This window comes from Camelus ferus, chromosome 2 (assembly GCF_009834535.1).
Source record: "Camelus ferus isolate YT-003-E chromosome 2, BCGSAC_Cfer_1.0, whole genome shotgun sequence".
Taxonomy (NCBI): Eukaryota; Metazoa; Chordata; class Mammalia; order Artiodactyla; family Camelidae; genus Camelus; species Camelus ferus.
The window spans coordinates 37,450,562-37,473,859 of NC_045697.1; the positions used below are offsets into that span (position 1 = coordinate 37,450,562).

The 23,298-nt window shown below is 42.1% G+C and overlaps 1 protein-coding gene across 1 annotated transcript in view; it reads left to right on the forward strand.

Annotated features, from left to right (window-relative positions):
- Positions 1–21,316, forward strand: part of KIT (KIT proto-oncogene, receptor tyrosine kinase) — a 77,543-nt gene extending 56,227 nt beyond the window's left edge. Inside the window, 14 exon segments of the mRNA XM_006177339.3 lie at positions 3,678–3,792; positions 5,812–5,993; positions 7,175–7,281; positions 7,376–7,502; positions 7,783–7,887; positions 7,972–8,082; positions 9,310–9,460; positions 11,336–11,427; positions 11,939–12,066; positions 13,132–13,254; positions 17,198–17,309; positions 17,420–17,519; positions 17,861–17,966; positions 19,063–21,316. Coding sequence (XP_006177401.2) covers positions 3,678–3,792; positions 5,812–5,993; positions 7,175–7,281; positions 7,376–7,502; positions 7,783–7,887; positions 7,972–8,082; positions 9,310–9,460; positions 11,336–11,427; positions 11,939–12,066; positions 13,132–13,254; positions 17,198–17,309; positions 17,420–17,519; positions 17,861–17,966; positions 19,063–19,191 — 1,688 coding nt within the window. The 3' untranslated portion in view covers positions 19,192–21,316.
- Positions 21,317–23,298: the final 1,982 nt, after the last annotated feature.

A 23,298-nucleotide genomic window follows, 5' to 3' on the forward strand; every position in this document is an offset into this window, starting at 1 on the left:
CACGTTGAAAGGAGACAAGGCTGTTTTTTATCTCCACAGGAAATACATAACTTATATACTTCTTAGGCTTATCTAAACCTCCAACTTGGGAGGAATTAGGGAATGTGTCATTTGGTGTACTGCTGATTGCAGAATATCTAAGAAAACACAGCTCAGATTTAACCTGGAGAATTGCAGGGAGTTAGGAATCTTTAAAAGCAAAATGTATATTTAATGACTTAGACGGTGCATTGAGGCACTTAGAAAATGCAGATGAGCCCAGATTTTCATTTTTAGGAATCAGAATTAAACCTAGCTCATTCTTTATGCATTAAACATTTTCCTAGTGCAACTTGCCACGTACAGCCCAAACTGTACTCGTGTAATTTATCCTTTTCAGAATGAGGTCCTTGTCACTAGTGTTAGGGACAGGGCTGGAATTAGGATGAGGCAAGAGAGTTGCCTAGGGTGTAAAATTCAAGGAGGGGCTCAATCACGGTGCTAGCCTATATTTGCAATACCTAGAAGGTGGGTGGGTGCCTTCTTCAATTCCTCACCCTAGATGCTTTTCTTTGCCTCACCTTAGTGAGGTAAGGCTCTGATAGGGTCCCTTGAAGATTCTCTGAAAAAAGCCCATTGCTGGCTAAGATCCTCAGCTTACTAAATCTCCAGGGGCTGTGGGGGGGAGGTGGCAGGAATGTGCATTTTAACCTCTTCTCTTAGTGCTTCAAATGCTCATCGAAGTTTGAGGGACCTTCTGCCAGCCTAAGATTCACCAGGACAAGAGCTACTCCTCAGGTAACGGTTGCGATAGTGGCTTAAAAATCTGCCTAATTAGCCAGCAGGCAGAAACAAGTAGGCCAGCCGGACCCCACCCCTTGCCAGCCCTGGCCGTTGTATAACTGCCACCAGGTGTCACGCTGGAAGGCTTGGCTCTGAGAGCAGTTGTACCCAAAGCTAAATGTAATTGATTATGTAATTTTTAGCTGTTCCAATTTTTTTTAAGTTGAAAAATGTTTTATAGGGTCATTATTAGCTATGTGTTCATTGTAAGAAAAAAATGAGAAAATAAGTCAAAAGAATGAAATAGAATCTATCCTCAACCCGTTACTACCAGAGATGACCACTGTGAACATCTTAAGGCATCCTTTCAGCCCTTTTTTTCCTACTGGGTTAAAACTGAATTCCACTGAAAATCCATTATGTAGCATTAGGAAGAATGAGGGACAGAAGAAAGGTTAGTATAAGGACATGGGTATCAGGAAGTTAATTCCCCCTTGAGTCCTACCCAGTTATCTTTACTCTCCATTCATAGACCCTCCCCTCATCATTAATCTCAGTATGGAAGAAAATTCACACAGCCAGGGATATGTGTGGATTTCTCATCTCATGCCCACCACTGCAAAAATAATGTAAATTGTGCCCCTACACGGGAAAGTCACCATTAGGCTTTTCTTCCAGGTCCCTTCTTGTGACTCTAACAGAATTATTTTGGGATCTGAGGGCCTTGTTCCTTTGGGGGAGACTTAATCACCGAACAGCTCTTATCGTGTGCCTGCCATCGGTCAGACTCTGCTAGGAGTCAGAGGTGCAGTCAGTAAGGCGCTGTTCTTGCCCTTGAGAATGTACGGTCTAATGGTAGAGGCAGACCACGATGTGGCAGAAGAGCATCAGGTATCCACAAGTGCTTCCAGAACAGGGAGGCGAGACCAACCCACGTGGCTTTGGAGAGTGAGGATGGCTTGGAGAAGGAGATGACACTTGACTTGAGTCCAGAGACACCCGCCGTATGGCGCCTGCAGTCTTCAGCATATAGCATTCTCCCAAAGTTCCACTGTTTTCTGTGTTATGTCCTACTTTTCAGCCCAATCACACAGTTGCCTACGATAATTAAATGAAACTTGCCAGATGGATGCTTTCGCAAGACGATGGCTTGTCTTCTTGCTCTATTTGTGAAAGCTGGCATTGGATCCAGACTCTCAAGGATGCCCCTACCTTGAGATTGCTTTTGGAGTGTTGCTCTTTTGTGGGTCTTAGCCAAATGGCCTGCCCGTCAGCAGGGCCAGGTTGAATGACAGGTGGGTGTGCCACGCATGTGGACACTGATCTCTGCCAAGCCATTTTGCCACCAGGAGGTGAGGTGCTGAGAGGTTGTTCCACAAAGATGTCATTTACCAATGTTACCTTCCTTTGAGGAGATAAACTTCCGATCTGTCAGTCTTTTCCTTTGACCATGTATATTTTTCCTATCAGTTGCAAGATAATTGATGTCAAATTCCCAACGCATCAGGTTAAAACACATGCACATTCTCATGCTATCTTAATCAATTTTCAGATCACTGAGGAGAATATTTAGTGACAAGTACAGTTAACTTAATTGGTAGCAGACTTGATTAACGGAGGAGGGTAGGTACTCTGAATAAAAAAGCGTAACTGGACCATTAATAAACTAGTCATTAATAAATTCGTAATCAGTACATTTATTGTTTCATTTCTGTGCATCATTCTTGGTTCTTTGTGTGCTCCATCTCATTTAATTGTCACAACATCCCTATGAAATGGGTACTATTATTCCCATTGGACATACGAGGAGACTTGGTGAAGGGCAGAGCAGCTCTGGGTGTCGGGGCTGGTGTGCAGGTCTGCCTGCCACACGCACGGCCGCCCGTCGCTCTGTACTCAGACTTGGTGGCAGCAGATGCTGCACCATGGATACAGGGTGAGCACATCACCGTTCCTGTCACCAGATGCTTTCAGTGTAGCCGGCTCATTCTCAAAGGGTTAGAATCCTTCAGATATGTGACCAGTAGAACAACTGAACGTAAGTTCATCTTCCGTTCACTTTAGAAATAACCTCAAGAATTTTCAGGGCTTTACGGCACCCTTGATTGAATATCAGTTGATTATTATAGTTACACAGAAATGTCAAATTAGAGCATTCCTGCTGATACAGTTTACTTTTTCAGTGATTGTACTCAGGTTTAGATAGATGTATGAATAAAACTCTTGGGCTGGTTAAATTTTCTGTTCATATTTTGCATTTGAAATAAAAATTTGGAGTTAAAAGCCCGTATTCTTTCACTCTTATGTTTTGGTTTCTCTGTAAAAGGGCAGTTCAGATCTTTATCCGCACCACCCCCTCCAGACGCCTGCCTCTCAAACAAGGAAATTACTCGAGGGCGAGCTGGGGGGCTTCTCTTTTCCTGTAACTCCTCCTAGTTTGATCTATTCCACTTCCTGCAATAACTTGAAATTCCTGTGGCAGTTCAGTCATTTGAAATCCTGATGGCTGGCATCCTTTAAACTGGATTTCCACCTTTAAAACAGTTGGGAATCCTGGAGTCCTAAATAAGATCCATCTTTCAGAGTTCCCCCTCCCTGGAACAGAAACCTGTCAGGTGGTCCTGCGACCCCAGCCAGGCAGATCTCGGAGAGCCTCGCAGTTACAGGATGGACAATGTGCTGGGTGGAGCGGGGGCTGGGCAGCGCTGCAGAGGTGGGGCGGTCTTTCTTGGTCAGACCCTCACATCCACCTCCCTGCCTTCCACTCATTGGTTCAGATTTCCCCCTTTGAACAACATGTTCCCTCAGGGTCTTCTTTAGCCTCGAGAAAGTTTTTAAGGAATCGGAAAGAGTGGAGTGAGTCTTGGTGAGGTTTTCCAGCAGTCTGACATCTGGCCATTTCTCTTTTCCTGCAGCAAAACCAGAAATCCTGACTCATGACAGGCTTGCAAATGGCATGCTACAATGTGTGGCAGCAGGATTTCCAGAACCCACCATTGATTGGTATTTTTGTCCAGGAACCGAGCAGAGGTGAGGTGATTATTTTGGGTACCTCTTAGCATGCATAAAGAAATGACTGCCATTCCGTTTTTTTTTTTTTAAAAAAAAGCTTTGTTTTGATTAATTTTTTTCTATTCATGTGGCTTTTTTAGAGGGCCTAATTGCTATATTTTTCTTGGTAGACATTAATTTTGTTTGCTGAAAAATGATTACTGAATGACTTCTCTATTTTGGTGGTTATCTTTTGGATTTATCATGTAATTTCCAGCCTGCAGGTAGATAAAGCAATTTTCCAGGACAGAGTAATTAGATTTCCAATCTATCCACGGAAAGTAACGTGTGTGGGAAATGTGGCTGTAGTTATCATGAAAAAAAGTGCCTCAAAAGTTAATTGCCAAGTTACCAAAAAGTAATGATCGTACAATTACCACATACACACGGCCCTGGGAAGCTGTGTTTTAAAAAGGTTTTCTCCTTGATTAGGTGCTCAGCTCCTGAGCAGAGCACATCTGGCCTTGTACCTGCTCTCCCTCACCATCCACACTTAAGCCTTAAATTGTCCTTTCACATTACCTGAAGATGAAAACGGGGTCAGCATTGCTGTTTTTATCCATCAAATACTATTCTACGCTCAGGCTTTAAAGCCCAGTGTAACATCACAATTGAACAGTCAGGATGATGATAGAAATTTCACTTTTCACAGAATAGACCTTTTTTTTAATCAACAACAAGTTGGAAGAGGTTAATAAGATTGTTGTTTTCGTCTGAGTTTGAGTGGAGTATTTTCTTTGGGGAGCAATAGAGGGGTTTGAGACCCCTGGAAAGTCTGCCTACAGGGGAATCAACCCCAGTAGTTACAGACATCCACTGAGCAAATATTCATGGAGTGCCAACTGTATGCCCGATGTGGGTCTAGTGAGCACAGCACATCTGAGTCCATTTGTGAGTTTATATTCTAGTGCATTGAGGTGGGCAGCAGGCGAGTTAGATAACTACCACATGCAAGTGTTAAGTGTTAAGGGAAAAGTAAAGCAAGGCAAGGGAATAGAAAATTGCTATGCATATGGGGGGGTAATTTAAAATAGGGTCATGTGAGTCTAGCTTCTGATGGTTTTCCATCTGGGCTACAAGCCAGCAGCACAACCTCTGTCTCCCTGCACGGAGCCTGGAGCCGCAGGGTCCTTGCTTCTGGGGCTTGGGGGTTGTCCTGTTTTCGTCCTTATAGACTTAATTTTTTTTCTTTTTCTTTTATTTTGTATCTATAGGAGATGATAGATGTCCACTAAATGTATTATATTAATGCTTTCATGACATATGTAAGTCAAACCATTATGCTGTGTACCTTAAACATCTTACAGTGCCGTATGGCAGTTCTATCTCAATAAAACTAGAATGAAAGTAAATTTTAATTTTTTTTAAAAGTGAAAGGAAATGAGGATAATTGGGAATGAATATCTCTTAGTGAATCCACAGGGACTCTGTTTATGATGTTGGTTTTCCTTTAAAGTATTATTTTAACTACTTTTCAGAAGCCACTGCTTTCATCATTTGATTTAAATTTTTTTTTTAGAATTTCTTTTTTTCACTTTCCTCCTCCATGCTCCTCCTTTTTAACCTTTCAGACATCCTTCCACAATTTTTTACTTTATTTATAAAGGTCCTTTGTTTATAAAGGATCTGAGCCCACCCTCTTATTTCATTCCTTTCAATAGCCCTCCAAGGTGGATATTGCCATCCCTGTTTCACGGCTGTGGGAACTGAGTCTTGGAGAGTTTTAGCACTAGTCAGAAGTCAACAGAATAGGTGTTTGAGTCAGGATTTCAAAGGCACATCTCACACCAAAACCGCTTCTCCTCTTTCTCAGTCTTCCAAGTGCTTCTCTGCCCACCGTGCCACAGACGTGCCCATTCATCATCACACACTGTCTCGTTGTAAAAGGAAATGTCAGGTCACGAACCTCCGACTTGGTTTTAGAAGTATGCCAAATCCAATGTGTTTGATTGATTACTTTTCCTAGAGTAAGTCTGGGCTGCTCTTTTTTCCCCCTAGATGTTCCGTTCCCATCGGGCCAGTGGATGTGCAGATACAAAACTCCTCTGTATCCCCGTTTGGGAAACTGGTGATTCACAGCTCCATCGATTACAGTGCGTTCAAGCACAATGGCACAGTGGAATGTAGGGCTCACAACGATGTGGGCAAGAGTTCTGCCTTTTTTAACTTTGCATTTAAAGGTAACAGCAAAGGTATATTTCTTTTTAATCCAATTTAAGGGGATGTTTAGGCTCTGCCTGCCATGTCAATCATGATTTTAAGTCCATTCCATCATGGGCCATGTCATTTCTGGTAATACCAACATTGCACATTTGACTGTCACCAAACTCACCAAGTTTCATTCTGTACTAGTTACTAAAATGTCTGTGGTAATTTTAACCATGTACTCTCTGTACTTTGTGTATTCATGTATGTATGTATGCATGCACGTGTGTGTGTGTGTGTGTGTGTGTGTGTATATATAAAATTGGGTATTTCCAGCTGTTTCTATTAGGAAGGGGTAGAGAAAGAAGATGGGGGAAATAGACTTACCTTATACCAAACAGAAACAGAAATAGGGCAATTGAAATTTTTAAATTCATTTAAACATTATTTAAATTGTTATTTAAAATCAGTTATTTTAACACATTGTCAGACTGTTTCAGAAAGTTAACACTACCTTCTAGGAAATATTCTCCGTGAGCTAATTCATTAATGTCTGTAAAATTTGATTCATGAGTGACCAGCTCTCCTAACATAAGTTAAATGGTCCTTGTGACGAATTGATGAATTGGTGTGAAGTCAGGAGACAAAGAAACTGGGCACGAACATCCACAAGACTGGTTTTTTGTTTTCTTGAGTTGGCAAAGGCGAGTGCCAACAGTGGGGTATGTTCAGTTTTTTTGAGTAATGAGGGGAAGAATCTCACATTGTTCTTCATCATAGGTTTTTTTTCAGACAGGGCAGTGAAAAGAACACTTTCCAAATGTTTTTCTCGGTTGTGAAAGAAATTCATGCTCAATGTAGAAAATCTGAAAAATAGAGGAAAGCATAAAGAAGAAACTGTAAACCATCCATAGAGGAGACGTGTTAAAGTTCAGGGCAGGCATTTCAAGTACAAAGTTTGTCCAGGTGTCGCTTTTCATTGACAAATGGACATAACGTTATTCTTGCACTGTGGAAATCTCAGCTTCTTTTCCACACTTGTCTGGTTTAAAGCTGTTATTTTAAAAGATTCCTTTGAATAACAAGAGTAAGATGATAAGGCAAGGAGCTCAGATACACCTGGTTCGATGGCTGCCCTGAGGGGCTTACAGGTGGGAGGTGGTGAAGATCTGACCCTGCTCACAGGTTGTGATTCCGGGCTCCTCTTTCATTTTAGAACAAATCCAAGCCCATACCCTGTTCACGCCTTTGCTGATTGGTTTTGTGATCGCAGCTGGTATAATGTGTATCATCGTGATGATTCTTACATACAAATATTTACAGGTAACAGTTTATTTGTTCTCTGCCCTGAACACGGTAATGACTGAACCATGAACTATTAAAAGATGATGTCTCTTTCCCTTTCTCCCTCCACCAGAAACCCATGTATGAAGTACAGTGGAAGGTTGTTGAGGAGATAAATGGAAACAATTATGTTTACATAGACCCAACGCAACTTCCTTATGATCACAAATGGGAGTTTCCCAGAAACAGGCTGAGTTTTGGTCAGTATGAAACAGGGACTTTCCATGTAACCTTTTTGTGTACACATAACAATGGCTTTAGGGAAACCTAATAACTTCCTTTGTTTTATTCCACCTGAAACAGTAAGTGTCTTTTGTGCAATTTCACCACCTTTGATAGGTTTGGCATCAAGCATACTTTAGAGGAAGTGTATCTAGACAAATGTGTCCCTAATTCCTTGATTGGTTTTGAAATGACACAAATGATCCTTCAGTCCCACCACAACCACTACCACTGACTGCCTCGTCTTCCTTTCTATAGGGAAAACCTTGGGTGCTGGCGCCTTCGGGAAGGTCGTTGAGGCCACCGCATACGGCTTAATTAAGTCGGATGCGGCCATGACCGTTGCTGTGAAGATGCTAAAACGTAAGTTCCTGCAGGCCTCTGTGCGTGCTCCACACCTGTGTGCCAGGTTTGGTTTTGGCTAAAATAAGATGTTTCTAATTTTAGCAAGCGCCCATTTGACGGAACGAGAAGCCCTAATGTCTGAACTCAAAGTCTTAAGCTACCTTGGTAATCATATGAATATCGTGAATCTTCTCGGCGCGTGCACCATTGGAGGTAAGACCATGGCCAACTGGCTCTTGTGATCGGTCAAATAATCAAAAGAGGGGATATTTTGATGGTTTTGACAATGCTTGATTATAAACTTCTTGCGAGATTTTTACCCAGGTGGTCAGCATCTTGCTAGATTCCTACCCTGTGGGCTGTGGTTCTTAAGAATGTAAATTTTGGCTTTATCATCCTGAGATGGGATAGCCTAGGACATATCCTCATCACTGTCACGTATGTCCCATTGACATTGGCCTCTTGACTATCTCAAGAATGTCTCATCTCACCCAGAAGGCTTTTCTTTTATCTTACAAGCTTTTATGTTTTGTCGGACCATATTTAGTCACAAAAGGGTTAATGTTCATTTGCATACCATAATTAAAAATAGGCCTCTAAGCCCACCAGCTCTCAAAAAGACACCAAATGAGCCAACACTTCACTTCTATAAAAAACAAATGTCCAATTCGGAAGCTTTCATTAGCCAAGCCTCCCATCAAGGCTTCTATGATGTTTTCCAGAAAGCATTTTGGTTGAAAAGAACAAAGATGGGTAAGATGAGCCATTCCTCAAGATCTGGAAAGATCCATGGTGAAGTTGACAGCTTTATATGTCTTAAAACAGCCCCCATAAATGTTGCTTCACCACATCATGAATTGTTCATGAGAGATTTCTGCCTGAGTTAATTAGTTGCCTGTTAACTTCTGAGCTGCAGTTTTCAGGCATTCCTGGCACCAAAGAAAAAAATTTGACTGATGGGGTCCTGCACACAGGTGATGCCCATTATTCCAGGGTGTCCCCCACCTTCCAGTCTCAGCTGGCTGTTCTGGTGGCTGGTTTTCCTATTATGCCGCAGTTTGTGCTTGCGCTGAGCATCATTTCCATAATAACGTTACCAAGAAGGCGTGAAGCCCCCACTGTAAACACAAGTGAATCACAGAATTCATGTAGGAAGCTTGATAATAATAAAATGGTGAAAGCCATAACTCCTGTCTGAAACCAGCAGTCATGCCTGGCCCCTAATCACTCAGAAATTCAGGTAAAAAGATTGTTTAGTTTTACTCCACAGAACGCTGCTTTTTGCTAAGCAGTCTTAATAGATAGGGTTGTACTGGTCCTGAGTAGGCTGAGCATTGAACCTGAATGTGAGTGGCCGTGATCACCCTTGGGTCTTTTTATGGGAGGCTCCATGGTCTGTTTATCTCACCTCTTTCTAACCTTTTCTTTAAATGCTCATAGGGCCCACCCTGGTCATTACAGAATATTGTTGCTATGGTGATCTTCTGAATTTTTTGAGAAGAAAACGAGATTCATTTATTTGCTCAAAGCAGGAAGATCACACAGAAGCGGCGCTTTATAAGAACCTTCTGCATTCAAAGGAGTCTTCCTGGTAAGGCTGATTTACATAAATAGCTGTTGACAGGCAGTTCATGGGGTCATAAGGGTTTGCAATCAAGGATGATTCTTTAAAAAAGTGAGCTGAGGTACTTTGAGGTGCAAAATCAGAATTATTAAATCATTTGAATGTGATTAACGGTTCAGAAAGTTCAAATTGAGTTTTTAAAGATTCAAATAGCGTTGAACTTGAATTTTTGTTGATTTTTTAAAAATGCGGCTTTAGTGCTTTTCTTAGCTTTAGTTCTGTTCAACTGAATGCATTCTGTGCCTGTTTCTATTATCGTGTTCTATTCTCCCATGTCATTCTCTTTTCACTGTTGAGCTGGGTACTGTATGCATCTTTACAGGGAGACATTGTTTATGGGGAAAATGGGAAGGCCTGCCAGGTTGTCACAGTAAATTCCTGTAAAACCTGTAACAGAATGGCAGAGAACTCCAACAGCTCTCTGCACTGTAGGTTTCTGGCCATCTATCTCTGAATCATTTCTGTATACCTTGTCTTTTTTCCTTAACTCATCATGCTATAAAAAGGCACAGCTACTCTAGCACATTTTAAAAAATTCGGCACCTTATTTTCATCTCTTTCATTCACTGGTACCATTCTGAATTTGAAGGATGTGTCAAGGGCTTCAAGTTTCTTTAAGGAGAGTTGGTGTGGTTTACAGCCAGAATAGAATCCTCTGCCGTGTCTCGCCTCTTCTTTCCAAGTGTTGTTAAGACTTCCCGGATTCACCCAGCCCAGCAGGAATCATACTCATCATGCCCAGTCCCTTCTACTTTATATTTCTGCAGTTGTTTCTTTCCTTTTTATTCACTACATCCCCTACATTTTGAGAAGTCAAGACTGTGTCTCCCAAGCTTAACTCTGGGCCTTCAAGGAGACCTCGGTAAATATTATTATTCACAGGGCAGTTATGTCTCTTAAAGTGCTTTTCTATACCTCTGGCTGAAGTTTTAAACCCCAGGTGAGGCTTTTTAATTTCTTTTTTAATCCTGTAAACTTTGAGTAGCGTCAAGTGGCAGTAAAGTAGCAGTACAACTACCTCTTGTTGGTTCCTCTAGAGCATATGCCCCTTTATGTGAAAAAAAAAAAAATGAGCCACTTTGCCTGATTTCTAAAACCTTGGTCCCCATATATGTATTTTTTAACTTCCTGAAATAATGGCCTAAATTGTTCAATCCTATGTAGTGTTCTTTGTGCTTTGGGATCCCATATGGGGTTGGAACCACCAGCACACTCTGAAGGAGATTGTTGTCATGGTGTTTCTATGCTAATCAGAAGCAGGAAGTACTAGAAATCTTGAAGACTCTCCAGCCAAATGTTGCAGACTCAAGAGGTCCAGATGGTTCAGAAAATCGTCCAAATTATTGGTGTTTATCTGAACCAAACCTGGTTTTTTTAAACCTCCTTCCATCAGTTGCTGTATGTTAACGATCTCTGTCTCTCCCTCCCCCCACCCCCCCATAACACATCTCAGAAGCTCTGGTTCTTTGTCTCTTGTCTCTTTCATCTTGCCTCTCTCGAGGCTAATTTAGAGAGTTTGAAGTAATATGGGATAATGGTTTGGTTCTCTGTTTCCCATTTATCCCTGGTGCCAAGAGATGGGAAATTTATAACCTGAGTCCTGTCTATGACTGAACACAAAAAAGACCATCTAATTCCTGGGGATTGGATTCTAATGTTGAGTTTTAAAAACTCTTATCTCCCTGAACAAGATTTTCTTCATTCAAACTTGGCAATGCTTTCTTCAGATAAAGTCAGCCAATTTTGTAAAAAAGGGAGTGGGGAGATAGAGCTGCCCCATGGGTGCTCCCCCACTTCCCATTTTACTTAATCTTGATTTGATGGATGTTTCATCTCTCGCAGCAGTGATAGTACTAATGAGTACATGGATATGAAGCCCGGAGTTTCTTACGTTGTACCAACCAAGGCAGACAAGAGGAGGCCTGCCAGGATAGGTGGGTACTTCCCAAGCAATAAAAGCAACTTCATTGGCAGGGTTTCTCGTACCACTGTGGAATAAACACAACAGCATTCCTGGTAGTGGGGCTCTCCTTTACAGTAGGATGCAGGGGCAGTGCCGGTGGTCAGTGGCGGTGAGGGGTTGCAAGTTGGTATTGGGGGTCAGAGCTTGTGTTGTTGTGTCTGACTGCATCCATGATAACATACATATCAAAATATATCAAATACATATTTGGCATATGAAAAATAAGATACTTTTGTATTCATCCACCCTTCTTCTTCCCTAAAGATTTTTTAATTTAGCCCATGACTGGGGATATTAGCTTTGTGATTCAGCACCTACCTGTCCTAACACTAGGGAGGTGATTTTACCTGCAAATTCCCATCAGTTCGCTTATTACCAGCCCTCGGTGGTGGTGGTGGTGGTGGTGGTGGTGGTGTCACTGTCTTTGACTTTCCTTGTCTTTAAGGTTTTAACTGCTAAGATAATCCTCCTCCCCCTAACAGGCTCATACATAGAAAGAGATGTGACTCCTGCCATCATGGAAGACGACGAGCTGGCCCTCGACCTGGAAGACTTGCTGAGCTTTTCTTACCAGGTGGCAAAGGGCATGGCGTTCCTCGCTTCGAAGAATGTAAGTAGGGGTGGTTCTGCCCGCCCCCACCGCCCCCAAGGAGCATTTTAGAGCTATAGTGAGAATGTGGAGTGTCATATGAAGTGTGGTTAACCAGAAACAGAGGAAATAGAGTTTATTCATGTTCCAACTGCTGTCTCTTTGGAATTCCTATTCTCGTGTATAAGCTTTAAAGTGCAAGCCTGTCTCAATGAGCTTTCTATGAATCTATTTTTTATATGCAATGAATTCATTTAAAACTTGGGTCTTAGGATATAGGAGCCACTCTTAGAAAATAGGGAGAGAATTATTTTATCAGCCAAAGGAGAGGGTCCTTCATGTAGCTGCAATGCTTGATGAAGCATATACTTGGGTTTTATTGAAGTGAGACCTCAACTATTGCATGGTTCATGAAGTACTGGGGTGAGGCATGGAGTAAGGGATCAAGAGAGAGTAATAAACACTTGATGAGACGATGGGGATGGGAAGAGACTGTAGAACCAAAACAAGGAACATGGTCTCTGGTCAGTGAGAGGAATTCCTTAGGAACTGGGACTTGCAGAATAGAATGAGGTTAGAGATCTTACCCTTAAATGTCACTGGTGACATTTCCAAGCAATTACCAAACTAAAAGAGGATGTGGATGGCTGAAATAAAGAGCCTCTTTCCTGTGTCCTTGGGGGTATCCAATGGAAAGTTGCAGGCATTTTAGAAACTCTTTAAAAGAACATTCAAAGAGAACCATGCAAAATGAGTTTTCAGTTTTAAAAAATGATCCAACTATTTATAATGTATTTTCCTATGAATGAAAGCAGTTCGCAGAAGAAAAAAAGCATTTATTCGAGTTGGTTTTGCAAGTGATTATAGTAATTAAGGTCCTAACGACGTGAAACACAAATGTGAACATCATTCAAAGCGTAATTTGGATATTTATTTTTGGTGCGCCGAATAGTTTAAAATGTAAAACTAAAGTATTGGCACTGTATAACATAAGCAGCGTTCTAGCATTAAACATAGTTTTCACTCTTTGAAAGTTTAAAATAAGTTTAAATGGTTTTTCTCTTTTGTCTCCCACTCTCCTAATAGTGTATTCACAGAGACTTGGCAGCCAGAAATATCCTCCTTACTCATGGTCGGATCACAAAGATTTGTGATTTTGGTCTAGCCCGAGACATCAAGAATGATTCTAATTATGTGGTCAAAGGAAACGTGAGTACCCACTCTGCCTTGACAGTCCAGTCCAGTGAAGGCTTTTAGTTTCAAGTTTTCTTAAGTATTTTTTATGATTTTTATAATGCAAGTCCTACCTTTGAGATAGCACGCATTTTTAGCAGTCGGATGAAGAGTACTTCAGCAAAATTCTGATAGCGGAATTCCTAATTCTAATTGTGTAATTATGGGGCATGTGAAGGGAACAGAAATAGCCTTAATTTTCATTAGAGCCTGAGAATAGCAATGAACTCGATTTTGTTCAAGTGAAACAAATGTGGACCTGAAGGTCACAGCAGGAGAATTTTATTTTGAGATTGACATGCTAGGTGAAAAAGACTAAAATCTAAGGTAATGCTCAGAATTAGGTGTATAGAATGTTGGATCTTATAAACAAGAGAGCTTATTAAGTATGTTCATAAGTAATAATTGGCCTATGGGAACATAGTGATTTTACTTCAAAGTGCTTTATTTCATTGCCAATTTTCATGTTCTCATCAGAACAGCCCCTTGGCTTTAGGATGCAGTATCTTCACCTTTTAAGAGCTGGAGAAACTAAAAGCACAGTGTATTTTAGCAATGTTTGTCTGAGATGACACAGGTCAGTAGAGGCTGCAACCAGAGCCTATGATTTCTAGAACAATATCCTGTTAGTATGGAAGCCAGTAGTCCTGAACACATATTCTTCTCCATCTATTTTCCCAGACCCACATCTTACTGTCCAGAGTTATTCCTGGAGGTAGCTGTCTGTGTGCCTTGTGTTAATGTAGTGTTTTCTCTTCCATCACTATGGCATCTCTGTGGGTGGGCTGTCCTAGACTTGGTTTTGTGGCAATGGTGCTGCATTTACTTCTAGCATGCATTTCTAACAACTCTCTGAAGGCTAGGAGTGTTAAGATCACCAAGTCCTTTCCATCTTGGTGCACAATTAGAAGTAAGGATGAACGATGGTTCCTTACCCAGGCCTTTGAATAAAAGGTGGTGTGTTCTGGACCCAGTCTTCCTGAGTTCAAATCTGGTTCTATTATTTAGTGGCTGCGTAATATTTGAAAAGAATTACCCCAACACCTCTGAACTTTGGTTTTTCTCCTTTTGGTCATAATCCTGTCCCCTGCCTCATAAAGTTGTTGTGAGGATTAAATGAGTTAATATGCGTAAAGTGCTTAGAACAGTACCTGGCACATTGTAGCTAATACTTATGTGGCACTTAATATTCTGGCTCTTCTTGATAAAGGTCTTATTTGGAAAGCGAGTAATCATGGCAGTGGATATGCTGCAGCTTCCTTTTTTTTTTAACTTATCTAAAGTTCTTTTTCTTTTTTCTTTTTTTTTTTTGGTGGTGGGCGAGGTAATTAGATCTATTTATTTATTACTGGAGGCACTGGGAGTTGAACCCAGGACCTCCTTCCATGCTAAGCACGTGCTCTACCACTGATCTATACCCTTCCCCCTGCTGCAGCTTCTTAATAGCTCATTATTGGCTAGGGACCTTAGTTGGAATGAACAGGGTTAGGTTAGGTCCCACCAGGCTTCAGACTGTGGACTCCAGCTAAGCCTGTGGAACTAGCCAATCACAGGTATCACTCCCCACCAAGCTACTGGGTACGGGAGAAGTTCAAAGCAAGGAAACTCACACTGCATGTTACTGTGCCCAATTTTATGTCACAGTCATTTGAGACCTTCTCATTATGTCGGTTCCTCTGAAAGTTCTTCCATTTCACACAGGTTCTTAGTCATTTTTGTGCTGTGGCTCCTTTCATAGTCTGGTGACCCTGTGCGTCCCTTGCTAGAATGCTGTTTTAAATGCGTAAAATAAAGTACATAGGATTACGGAAACAGCAATTAGATTGAAATGCAGTTATCAAACTATTAAAAAGTACCTCTGTGCTATTCATTACACGTGCTTCTTTGTTACACAGAATAACATGTTCTAGCTGTGGGTCCAACAACTCCTATAATTTCAAAGTGATGCATGGAAAACTGTAATACTGTTGAAGATATCCATGTTACTATTGGTGACAAAGGTCGCAGGCTGAGACCACGGTGCTTTATTATGTTCATCCTGTCATTTAAGGAAATGTTCAACTTCATTCAGAAGTTAGTAAAAACAAGAATGTAACGTTTCCCCTTCCAAGTTCACAGGCCCCTGAATTCAAGACACCTTTAGATCTCAGGTTAAGGGCCCCTATAATAGCTTTAGCACAAAATCTGGGGGGGGAATACGGGAAAGCTTTTTTTTTCCCTGCTGACTAAAATAACTTTAAGACTAGGAAAAAAATTGTCTTCCTGGTTTTCAATCCTAAATGGATTAAGAGAAGGATGGATTTAGCTTTTAATGGTAAATTAAGATCCGGGAATCCAGAAATGTCTCTAAGAGGAATTGTCATGGAAAGTTTGGCTCGATTTTAGCAGGATGAGTTCAGGATGTGAAGATCAGCTGCTGAATTTAAACCTCGAATCTGCCACTCACCACTTTGGAATCGTAATCAGCATAAGCCACTACTCTGTACTGAGTATAATGCAGGGCAGTTTTTCAGATCCGAGTGAGTCAGCAGTACTGGGATAAACACTGGAACCACATTATCTCATTTAACCCACAAGACAAGTCGTGGAATTTGAAGTAGTGTTTTTCTTTACAGAAGAATATTTCGAGGCTTACTTATAGACACATAAGTGACTTTCCCATTAATAAGGGATATTAATAAGGGATAATTTTGGTTGCATATTACAGGAAACCCCAAAGAAAAGAGGTACGGGAGTCACCGACCAGGGCTGAAATAGAGGTTTCATCAAGTACTCAGGGAACAGATCCCTTTACCTCTCTGTTTTTTACTATCCCTGGTGAATCCCTCATCTTCATGGTCCAAGATGGCTAGGAGATAGCCAGCCAGCCATTCCAGAAGGCAGGATGGAGGAAGAGTCAAGAGGGGAAGGCCACAGAGCACATGCCAGCTTCATTTTAAGGAGGTTTTCTAAAGCTACCATACCACACTTATACCTCAGTGGCCAAAACGGAGCCACAGGGCTGCACCCAGCTGCAAAGGAGGTGGGCAAGGGAGTCCCTACTGTGGGGTCTGCTGCCCAGAACTGAAATGCTTTTGAAATCTCCTAGGTGTGGAAATATATTTTCGAACCTGAAAATGCAGCTATCCAAATTTCAATGGAAGTATAATTCATGTAAAATATATTTTAGTTAGTATTTTGTAAAACGCACTTTGTGTGTCAACCTTGGTTTCTCAGATCTGTTATTACAGTGTTTACAAGGGAGGGGAGGCCTTCCCTCACCTCCCTTTTGACAGAGATGAGAAGTCCTTTTTTAAGGAAAAAAAAATTGAGAAATTGTATTGATTTAGAAAAGGGGACAGGAACCATGGGAAGTCATGTTTCTATTAAGGGGAAAAGGGGAAACATACTCAGGGTAAGTAAACAAACCTCTGTGTTACTTGAGGCCAGTGGCAGAGCCCGGATTAGAACCCACGTATCTGTCTCTGACATCTGTGCTCCTCATCACCACACTGTACAGACTCCACCTTGGACATGGGGATAGAATCCAGTTGACCCTGGAATAAACGCAGGGGTTGATCTGGGTATAATTCTTAGCCAGCCCTCCATACCCGTGGTTTCTCCGCATCTGTGGATTCAACCGACCACAGGCCGTATAGTACGGTAGTTTTGACTATTGAAAAATACCCATGTGTAAGTGGACCCACACAGTTCAAACCCTCGTTGTTCAAGTTGTACTCGTGATCCACCTATTTCAGAGGTAGGTGGGGTCGTCTGAGGTCTTATGGGTCGAAGGCCTTTGTGAGATGGCCATCAGGTTCTCCCGGCCACCTCTCAGCAGGAGCAACACCTACAGGAATACTTACTATTTCTGTTTTGTTTTGTTTTGTTTTTGAGCTTCTTAATGAGCGTTGCTGAATCTGCTGTGCTTCCGTTTCAGGCTCGGCTACCTGTGAAGTGGATGGCACCTGAGAGCATTTTCAACTGTGTGTACACGTTTGAAAGTGATGTCTGGTCCTACGGGATTTTTCTCTGGGAGCTGTTCTCTTTAGGTAAAATGAGCCTTGCCAAAGGCACCTTGATGAGACCCAGGGCATCTTCTTTGTTATCAGTGTCCTGCTTGCTTATTATTACCCTGATTTGCAAACCATTTGTGCCTCAGGAAGCAGCCCCTACCCTGGAATGCCAGTCGATTCTAAATTCTACAAGATGATCAAGGAAGGTTTCCGAATGCTCAGCCCCGAGCACGCACCTGCCGAAATGTAAGGGCCCTTCAGACAATGTTTCCCCCTTTTATTTTCCTTTTTAAAGACAGAAACCCAGATGTTGAGGGTTTTCACTAGCATGGTTTGAAATGTCACTTTGTTCCTTTTTATGACACCCTGGTCGGTTGTCATTTCTGTCGCTTATTTTAGTCATTCTTGTCACCTAATGTACAGAAAGTTCTGGCAGCATGGCATGCACCCAGGGTTTTATTGTATATGCTTGTCAGTCAGTATGTCCAGTTGCGTGGCCCTGGGATAATTTTTGGGATTGCTGCACGGCACACCCCTGAGGACGGGTCAAGGGCACTGAGGAGTGGTAAATGGCCCTCATTTTTCAGGTACGACATAATGAAGACTTGCTGGGACGCCGATCCCCTGAAAAGGCCAACATTCAAGCAGATCGTGCAGCTGATTGAGAAGCAGATTTCAGAGAGCACCAACCACGTAAGTAAGCTTTAGCCAGATTCCGAACTTCCCTTCTCTGGGTGCCAGGCGCGGCCTCCTCCTCAGGCTCTGGGATGAGGACCAAGCTCCCCTCCCTCCTCTCCTTGACTTAGGCTGTAAATTGGGCTCTGGGTAGGAGAGTAAAGCAATGGAAACGAGTTATTTTTTTGCCCGATCTCCGCATGCTGGGCCAAAGAATGTGAAATGAGGAGGGGAAAGAGTAGAGGGTTTGGCGCTTAGAAGTGTGGAAATAGAAGCTTCCAGAAGGATTTGCCACATTTCCTCCCGCACCCCAAATGCTGGTCATGGGGTCAGCATGTTCTCTGCTCTCTCATACGGCAGGCCATTCAGGGTTGGGGGTGATGTGAACGAGAATAAAAGCATAGACAAGACAGCTTGTTACTGCAGAAAAATAAGCCTTCTGCTCAAGAACATGAGAGAGTGGTCCTGCCCGTAGCCCTATAGAGTGAGTGGCTATTTGAAGTTGGGAGATCCTGCCTGGTAATTTGGGGAGGGGAGGAAATTCAAAGCGCACATCCATTATTTCTTCTGCTTTTAAGGAAGAATGAGTGATCTTACCTGGACTCAGGTTTTTTTAAGCTGCTTTTTTTTCCTGGTTTGTGTGTACTTGGAGCTATCTTTTCTGAGAGTTTACCACCAATACTTTTGGGTTGAGGCTTGCTTTTCTGGGCGTCAAAGCACATTTCAAATTAAACAGCATTTCCCACCCAAGTGCCTGGTTCTCACTGGAAGACCCCTGCAAGGATCACCAGTTTCTTAACGAATGATGTCAGCCGTTGGATTGTAGTTGGCTGTAGTGGTTTTTCAACCTTTTTTTTGTTTTAAGTTAGATAGTTCTCCTTCCCAGATATGTCCCAGCAGAAGAGCGCATTTTGGACCATCACTTCTTATGTCATCAGACCTTGGGGAGAATGAGGGATGAAACAAAACTGGTCTTGGGTCAATCTGGTTTGGTTCTTGGCTGTTGGGTCTCATTAACCTCCTGGCTCTAAGAGTCTTTGCAAGTTAACGAGCCCCTTCGTTGCTGTGTTCATTGTGGTGACTGATGTATTGACTGTGGACTTGTTTTCCTCAGATTTATTCCAATTTAGCGAACGGCAGCCCCCACCGGGAGAACCCAGTGCTGGACCATTCCGTGCGGATCAATTCCGTCGGCAGCAGCGCATCTTCCACACAGCCTCTGCTTGTCCACGAAGACGTCTGAGGCCGAATGAGCATCTGGGGGGCTCCCCAGCAAGAACAACCCCCTGTTCTTTTGGTTTTCATGATGGTTATTTTGTTTTCCTTTGACTCGCCTCCTTCTCCAGGGTAGTGGACATCCCGCTGTAATCCTTTCTTTACAAGCACACTTGAGTGGCCGATGTTTGTCCCCACCTACTGTCAAGCTGCATCTATTCCCAATAGCAAGCTAGCCCACCCCCGTTAACCAAAAAAAACCAGACTTGGAGAAGGGGAGGGTGGACCGTGCTGGACACACCCGGAGTCCTTTCCAAGGCTTTTCTCCGATTTCTGTTTGAAAAGTGTAGTTGGCAGTTTATTTGAATACATGGCAGTCGTCACCTTCGGTCCTGATAATCATCCACAATGAGGTGATGCAGCAGCAGGATTAGAAGCTGAAACCCTAACCCCGTGATGTGGAAAATAGAATGTTATTCAAATAAAGGGCAGAAGCCTATGAATATCAGGGCTCAAGAAATCTAGTAGTTCATGCTGGGAATGAGACGCCGTGGAAAAGTGCTCTCCAAGCATGAATACAGCCTGCCGGGCATGAGCCTTTGTCCTCCCGACCTGGTTTCTAAATAGACTTTGCTGTTAGGGAGCTGAACTGGAGAGACGGCCTCCTCCCCAGCCCCCATTTTGTATATACTCATCTGTCAGTCATACGTGTTCACATACTGGAGGGAGGAACCCCCAAGGTGTAGTTTCTGGCTCAAGTTTGCTGCGTGTAGGCATAGATAGAGCCAGACAAGTTTGAAATCAACAGTTAGTGCTTTGCTTTTTTTTTTTTTAAAGGAAAAAACATAATTGCCAAGCACAATCTTAACAAAAATCTCCTTTTGTCACCGATGAACTTGCTCGATACAGATAGTCCAGAACAAACTGACCCGCTTCAGAATGGCATTGTGTTCAATAGATTTGATGCCATTTGAAAAAAAAAAAAAGTGACTGATTTACTGCATGGCTCCAGCAGGAGTGACAAAACACTGCTGTCTTAGTTTGGATTCTTCTGTAGCAGGAAATAAAATTTAGATTCCACCTCCATTGCAGGCATGTCCTGGATGCCGGGCCAGTATCTATATAAGTGTGTATGTGCACGCGCGTGTGTATGCTTGTAGACAAATACTTTGGGAGTATGCTTGCCTTGAGCCCAAGAGGGCCCTTCAGTACCCAGGAAGCAGCCTGGCTTTCATCCGCAGCGCAGCTCCTGTTTCTCTTCACCTGGCTGTCTAGAGAAGCTTACCAGCAGTTACACAGAGGCGAATAGGAAGCGGAGTGCGTAAGTACCTATTTATTTGCAACCCACCTGCACTTAAGGCACTCTGTTATTTATACTCAACATACTGTACCTGTTCCATAGACATTATTAATGCTACTCTTCCCACCGAAACATATTTAAATTTTACCCTTTAGGCTGTAGCCTGGATACTATTCCTAGAGTTTACCTTTTTTTTTTTTTTTCCTCGCCCGGTTATAAGAGGTCCATGGGTACATGGCAAGGTTTGTGTGTTGTCTTGCGAGATTCAGGTAGGCTACCCCCCCAGTTTTCCCCTCCTAGTTCCCTGAGACTACATTTAGAGAACTGTAGCCATTTATCTGGAAGTAACCATTTGCACTGGAGTTCTATGCTCTCGCACCTTTCCAAAGGTAACAGGTTTTGTTGTCATGTAAGAGCTTGTCGCTGTTTGCCATACTTTGTCTGAAAGTTTCCTTTGCATTTCTATTGACTTTGATTCTAGTAAGGAAAGTGGTTGTTCATTGTAGACGTCTAGGTACTTCAGGGGCACTTCACTGAGTTTTGTCTTGGATATTCTCGAAAGTTTATATTTTTATAATTTTTTTTTTACATCAGATGTTTCTTTGCAGTGGCTTAATGTTTGAAATTATTTTGTGGCTTTGTTTTGTAAATATTGAAATGTAGCAATAATGTCTTTTGAATATTCCCAAGCCCATGAGTCCTTGAAAATATTTTTTATATATACAGTAACGTGTAAATACGTAAGCGGTGCAAGTTTAAAGAGTGTTGATGTTTCCATGTTTTTTTTCCTGATATGTTGTCCAATTGTTGACAGTTCTGAAGATTCTAATAAAAGTGTAAATATATAAATCAAGTGGAATTATTTTGATTCTTTCAAGCATAGTGAAATTAAACTTTAAAGTGTCACCAGTGCATTCACCCTGATATTAGAATGTTTTGTACCTAGTGTGCATAAGATACACACAAGGCTGTCAGATCACTAGGATTTATATACTTGAAGATTCAGCAGACATTTATTAAGAATTTGTATGCGCTGTATTTTCTCATTTTATTTTTACAACCCAAGGTCTCCATTTAAATTGAAAAATAAATAGAGAAAGCATTTTGAGGATACTACACCTTGCTACAATGATTATTAGGTTGATTCATGTGGAATGACCGTTGTGATGGGCGAAATAATGGTCAAATAGCAGCAATTTCATGTAATTCAGTCTAATATAACTGGCATGCTTCCTCCTAAAAGAGATTGTCTAAAAATTAAACATGAACAGTAAGGCAATTCACAAGGGTGACATGAGGAATCTCAAGAAAGTAGTTTGTATTCTTGTTGGCTTGGATTTTGAAGATAGGTTGTTCCCTCCCAAGATGTTCACTCCACCCTTCGATCTTCATTCTCACTCACTTCTGGGACAAGATAAAGTTCCGTCACTGCCTTGGAGGGACGTGACTCGTGCCTTTTAGCTCAGTACTGTCTTGTGGCTGAAGCATCCTTTGTCATCAGGAGGGACTGTCCAGACCAGTGGAACCTGCATGGAGCCTAAGAGTTACTCCAGCTTAAAACAAAGAATCACCCTGAACCATGAAATCCTATTAAAAATGAGTTCAGCACACAAAACACCATCCGATTTTATTTTCTTTATTGACATGGCATCTACATGTGCAGAAATAACTCTTGAAAGGAGAGGGAAGAGGGGTGAGGGCTGACCTGTAATAAAGAAGAATCCTTTTAAAATCAGGAGGGAACTGTGTGGCCAAGGACGCATCAATAATCAATAAAAAGCAGACCCACACTTCAGTCAAGCGTTTTCCATTATTTTATTACAGATGGGAATGAATGCTAATTGACCACCACACAAAGAAGTCCTTTCTTGATGAATGTATTCCAGTATCATTTTGACTTCTTCGTGTGTGGGAAATCTCAAGTTAGAAGCCGTCCATGGCCCCTATATTATTAGTCTAGCTATTCCCCTCACTGGCCCAGCTTTTAATCAGCAAGTAGGTGCTTGGTGTCCAGGCTCCGACTGGGTTCAGAGGTGCCAACCTTGTCTCTACCCCTTACTGCTCTGTGACGTTGGGCAGATTAGCTCTTGAAATCTCATTTTCCATAACAGTGGTATCTGCCTCGATGTACTAATCTGAAGCTGTCAGACCACCTGGTCCATATACCTACTACTTAAATAATGATCAAAAATGGTAACTTTGGTCACGGCTGTTAGGCTTACTGGGAAGAAAGAAGATACTCCTGTACCAGCAGAACCCAGCTGTTACCCCGTATAGAACTCAACTGGCAGGAATGTGTTTCTAGTTGTCCTCTTTCTCTTAAATGCAAACAATATTGTACTGGTTTGCTGTGAAACTTTGCTATAGAGATTTCTGTGTTTTATTAAAATTCCAACTTTTTAGCCATGAATTCAAGGATTTTTTTTTTTTAATGGAGGTACTGGGGATTGAACCCAGGACCTCACACATGCTAAGCACATGCTCTACCACTGAGCGATTCCCACTCCACCCAAGGCTATTCTTGCTACAGATTTCCTTCCATGATTCTGTCACATCATAAACATGCCCCACTTTTCTTATTCTTCCATCCATTCTGACGTCGTATTGTCGCTTCTTTCCAAGCCAGCCCCCACCTTCAAGACCAGGGAAATAATTTCAGTTGGAAGATGCCTCTTGAGTTCCCATGACATTTGGTACCTGTGCCTCCTGTTGGTCTTATAATCTATTCTGCCTTGTACTGTAATTACTTCAATTCTTGTCTTAGCTCCTCCCTACCCCCACCCCCATATTCAATCTTCAATTAACATAAAATACCTATATGGGCTAGGTTCACTG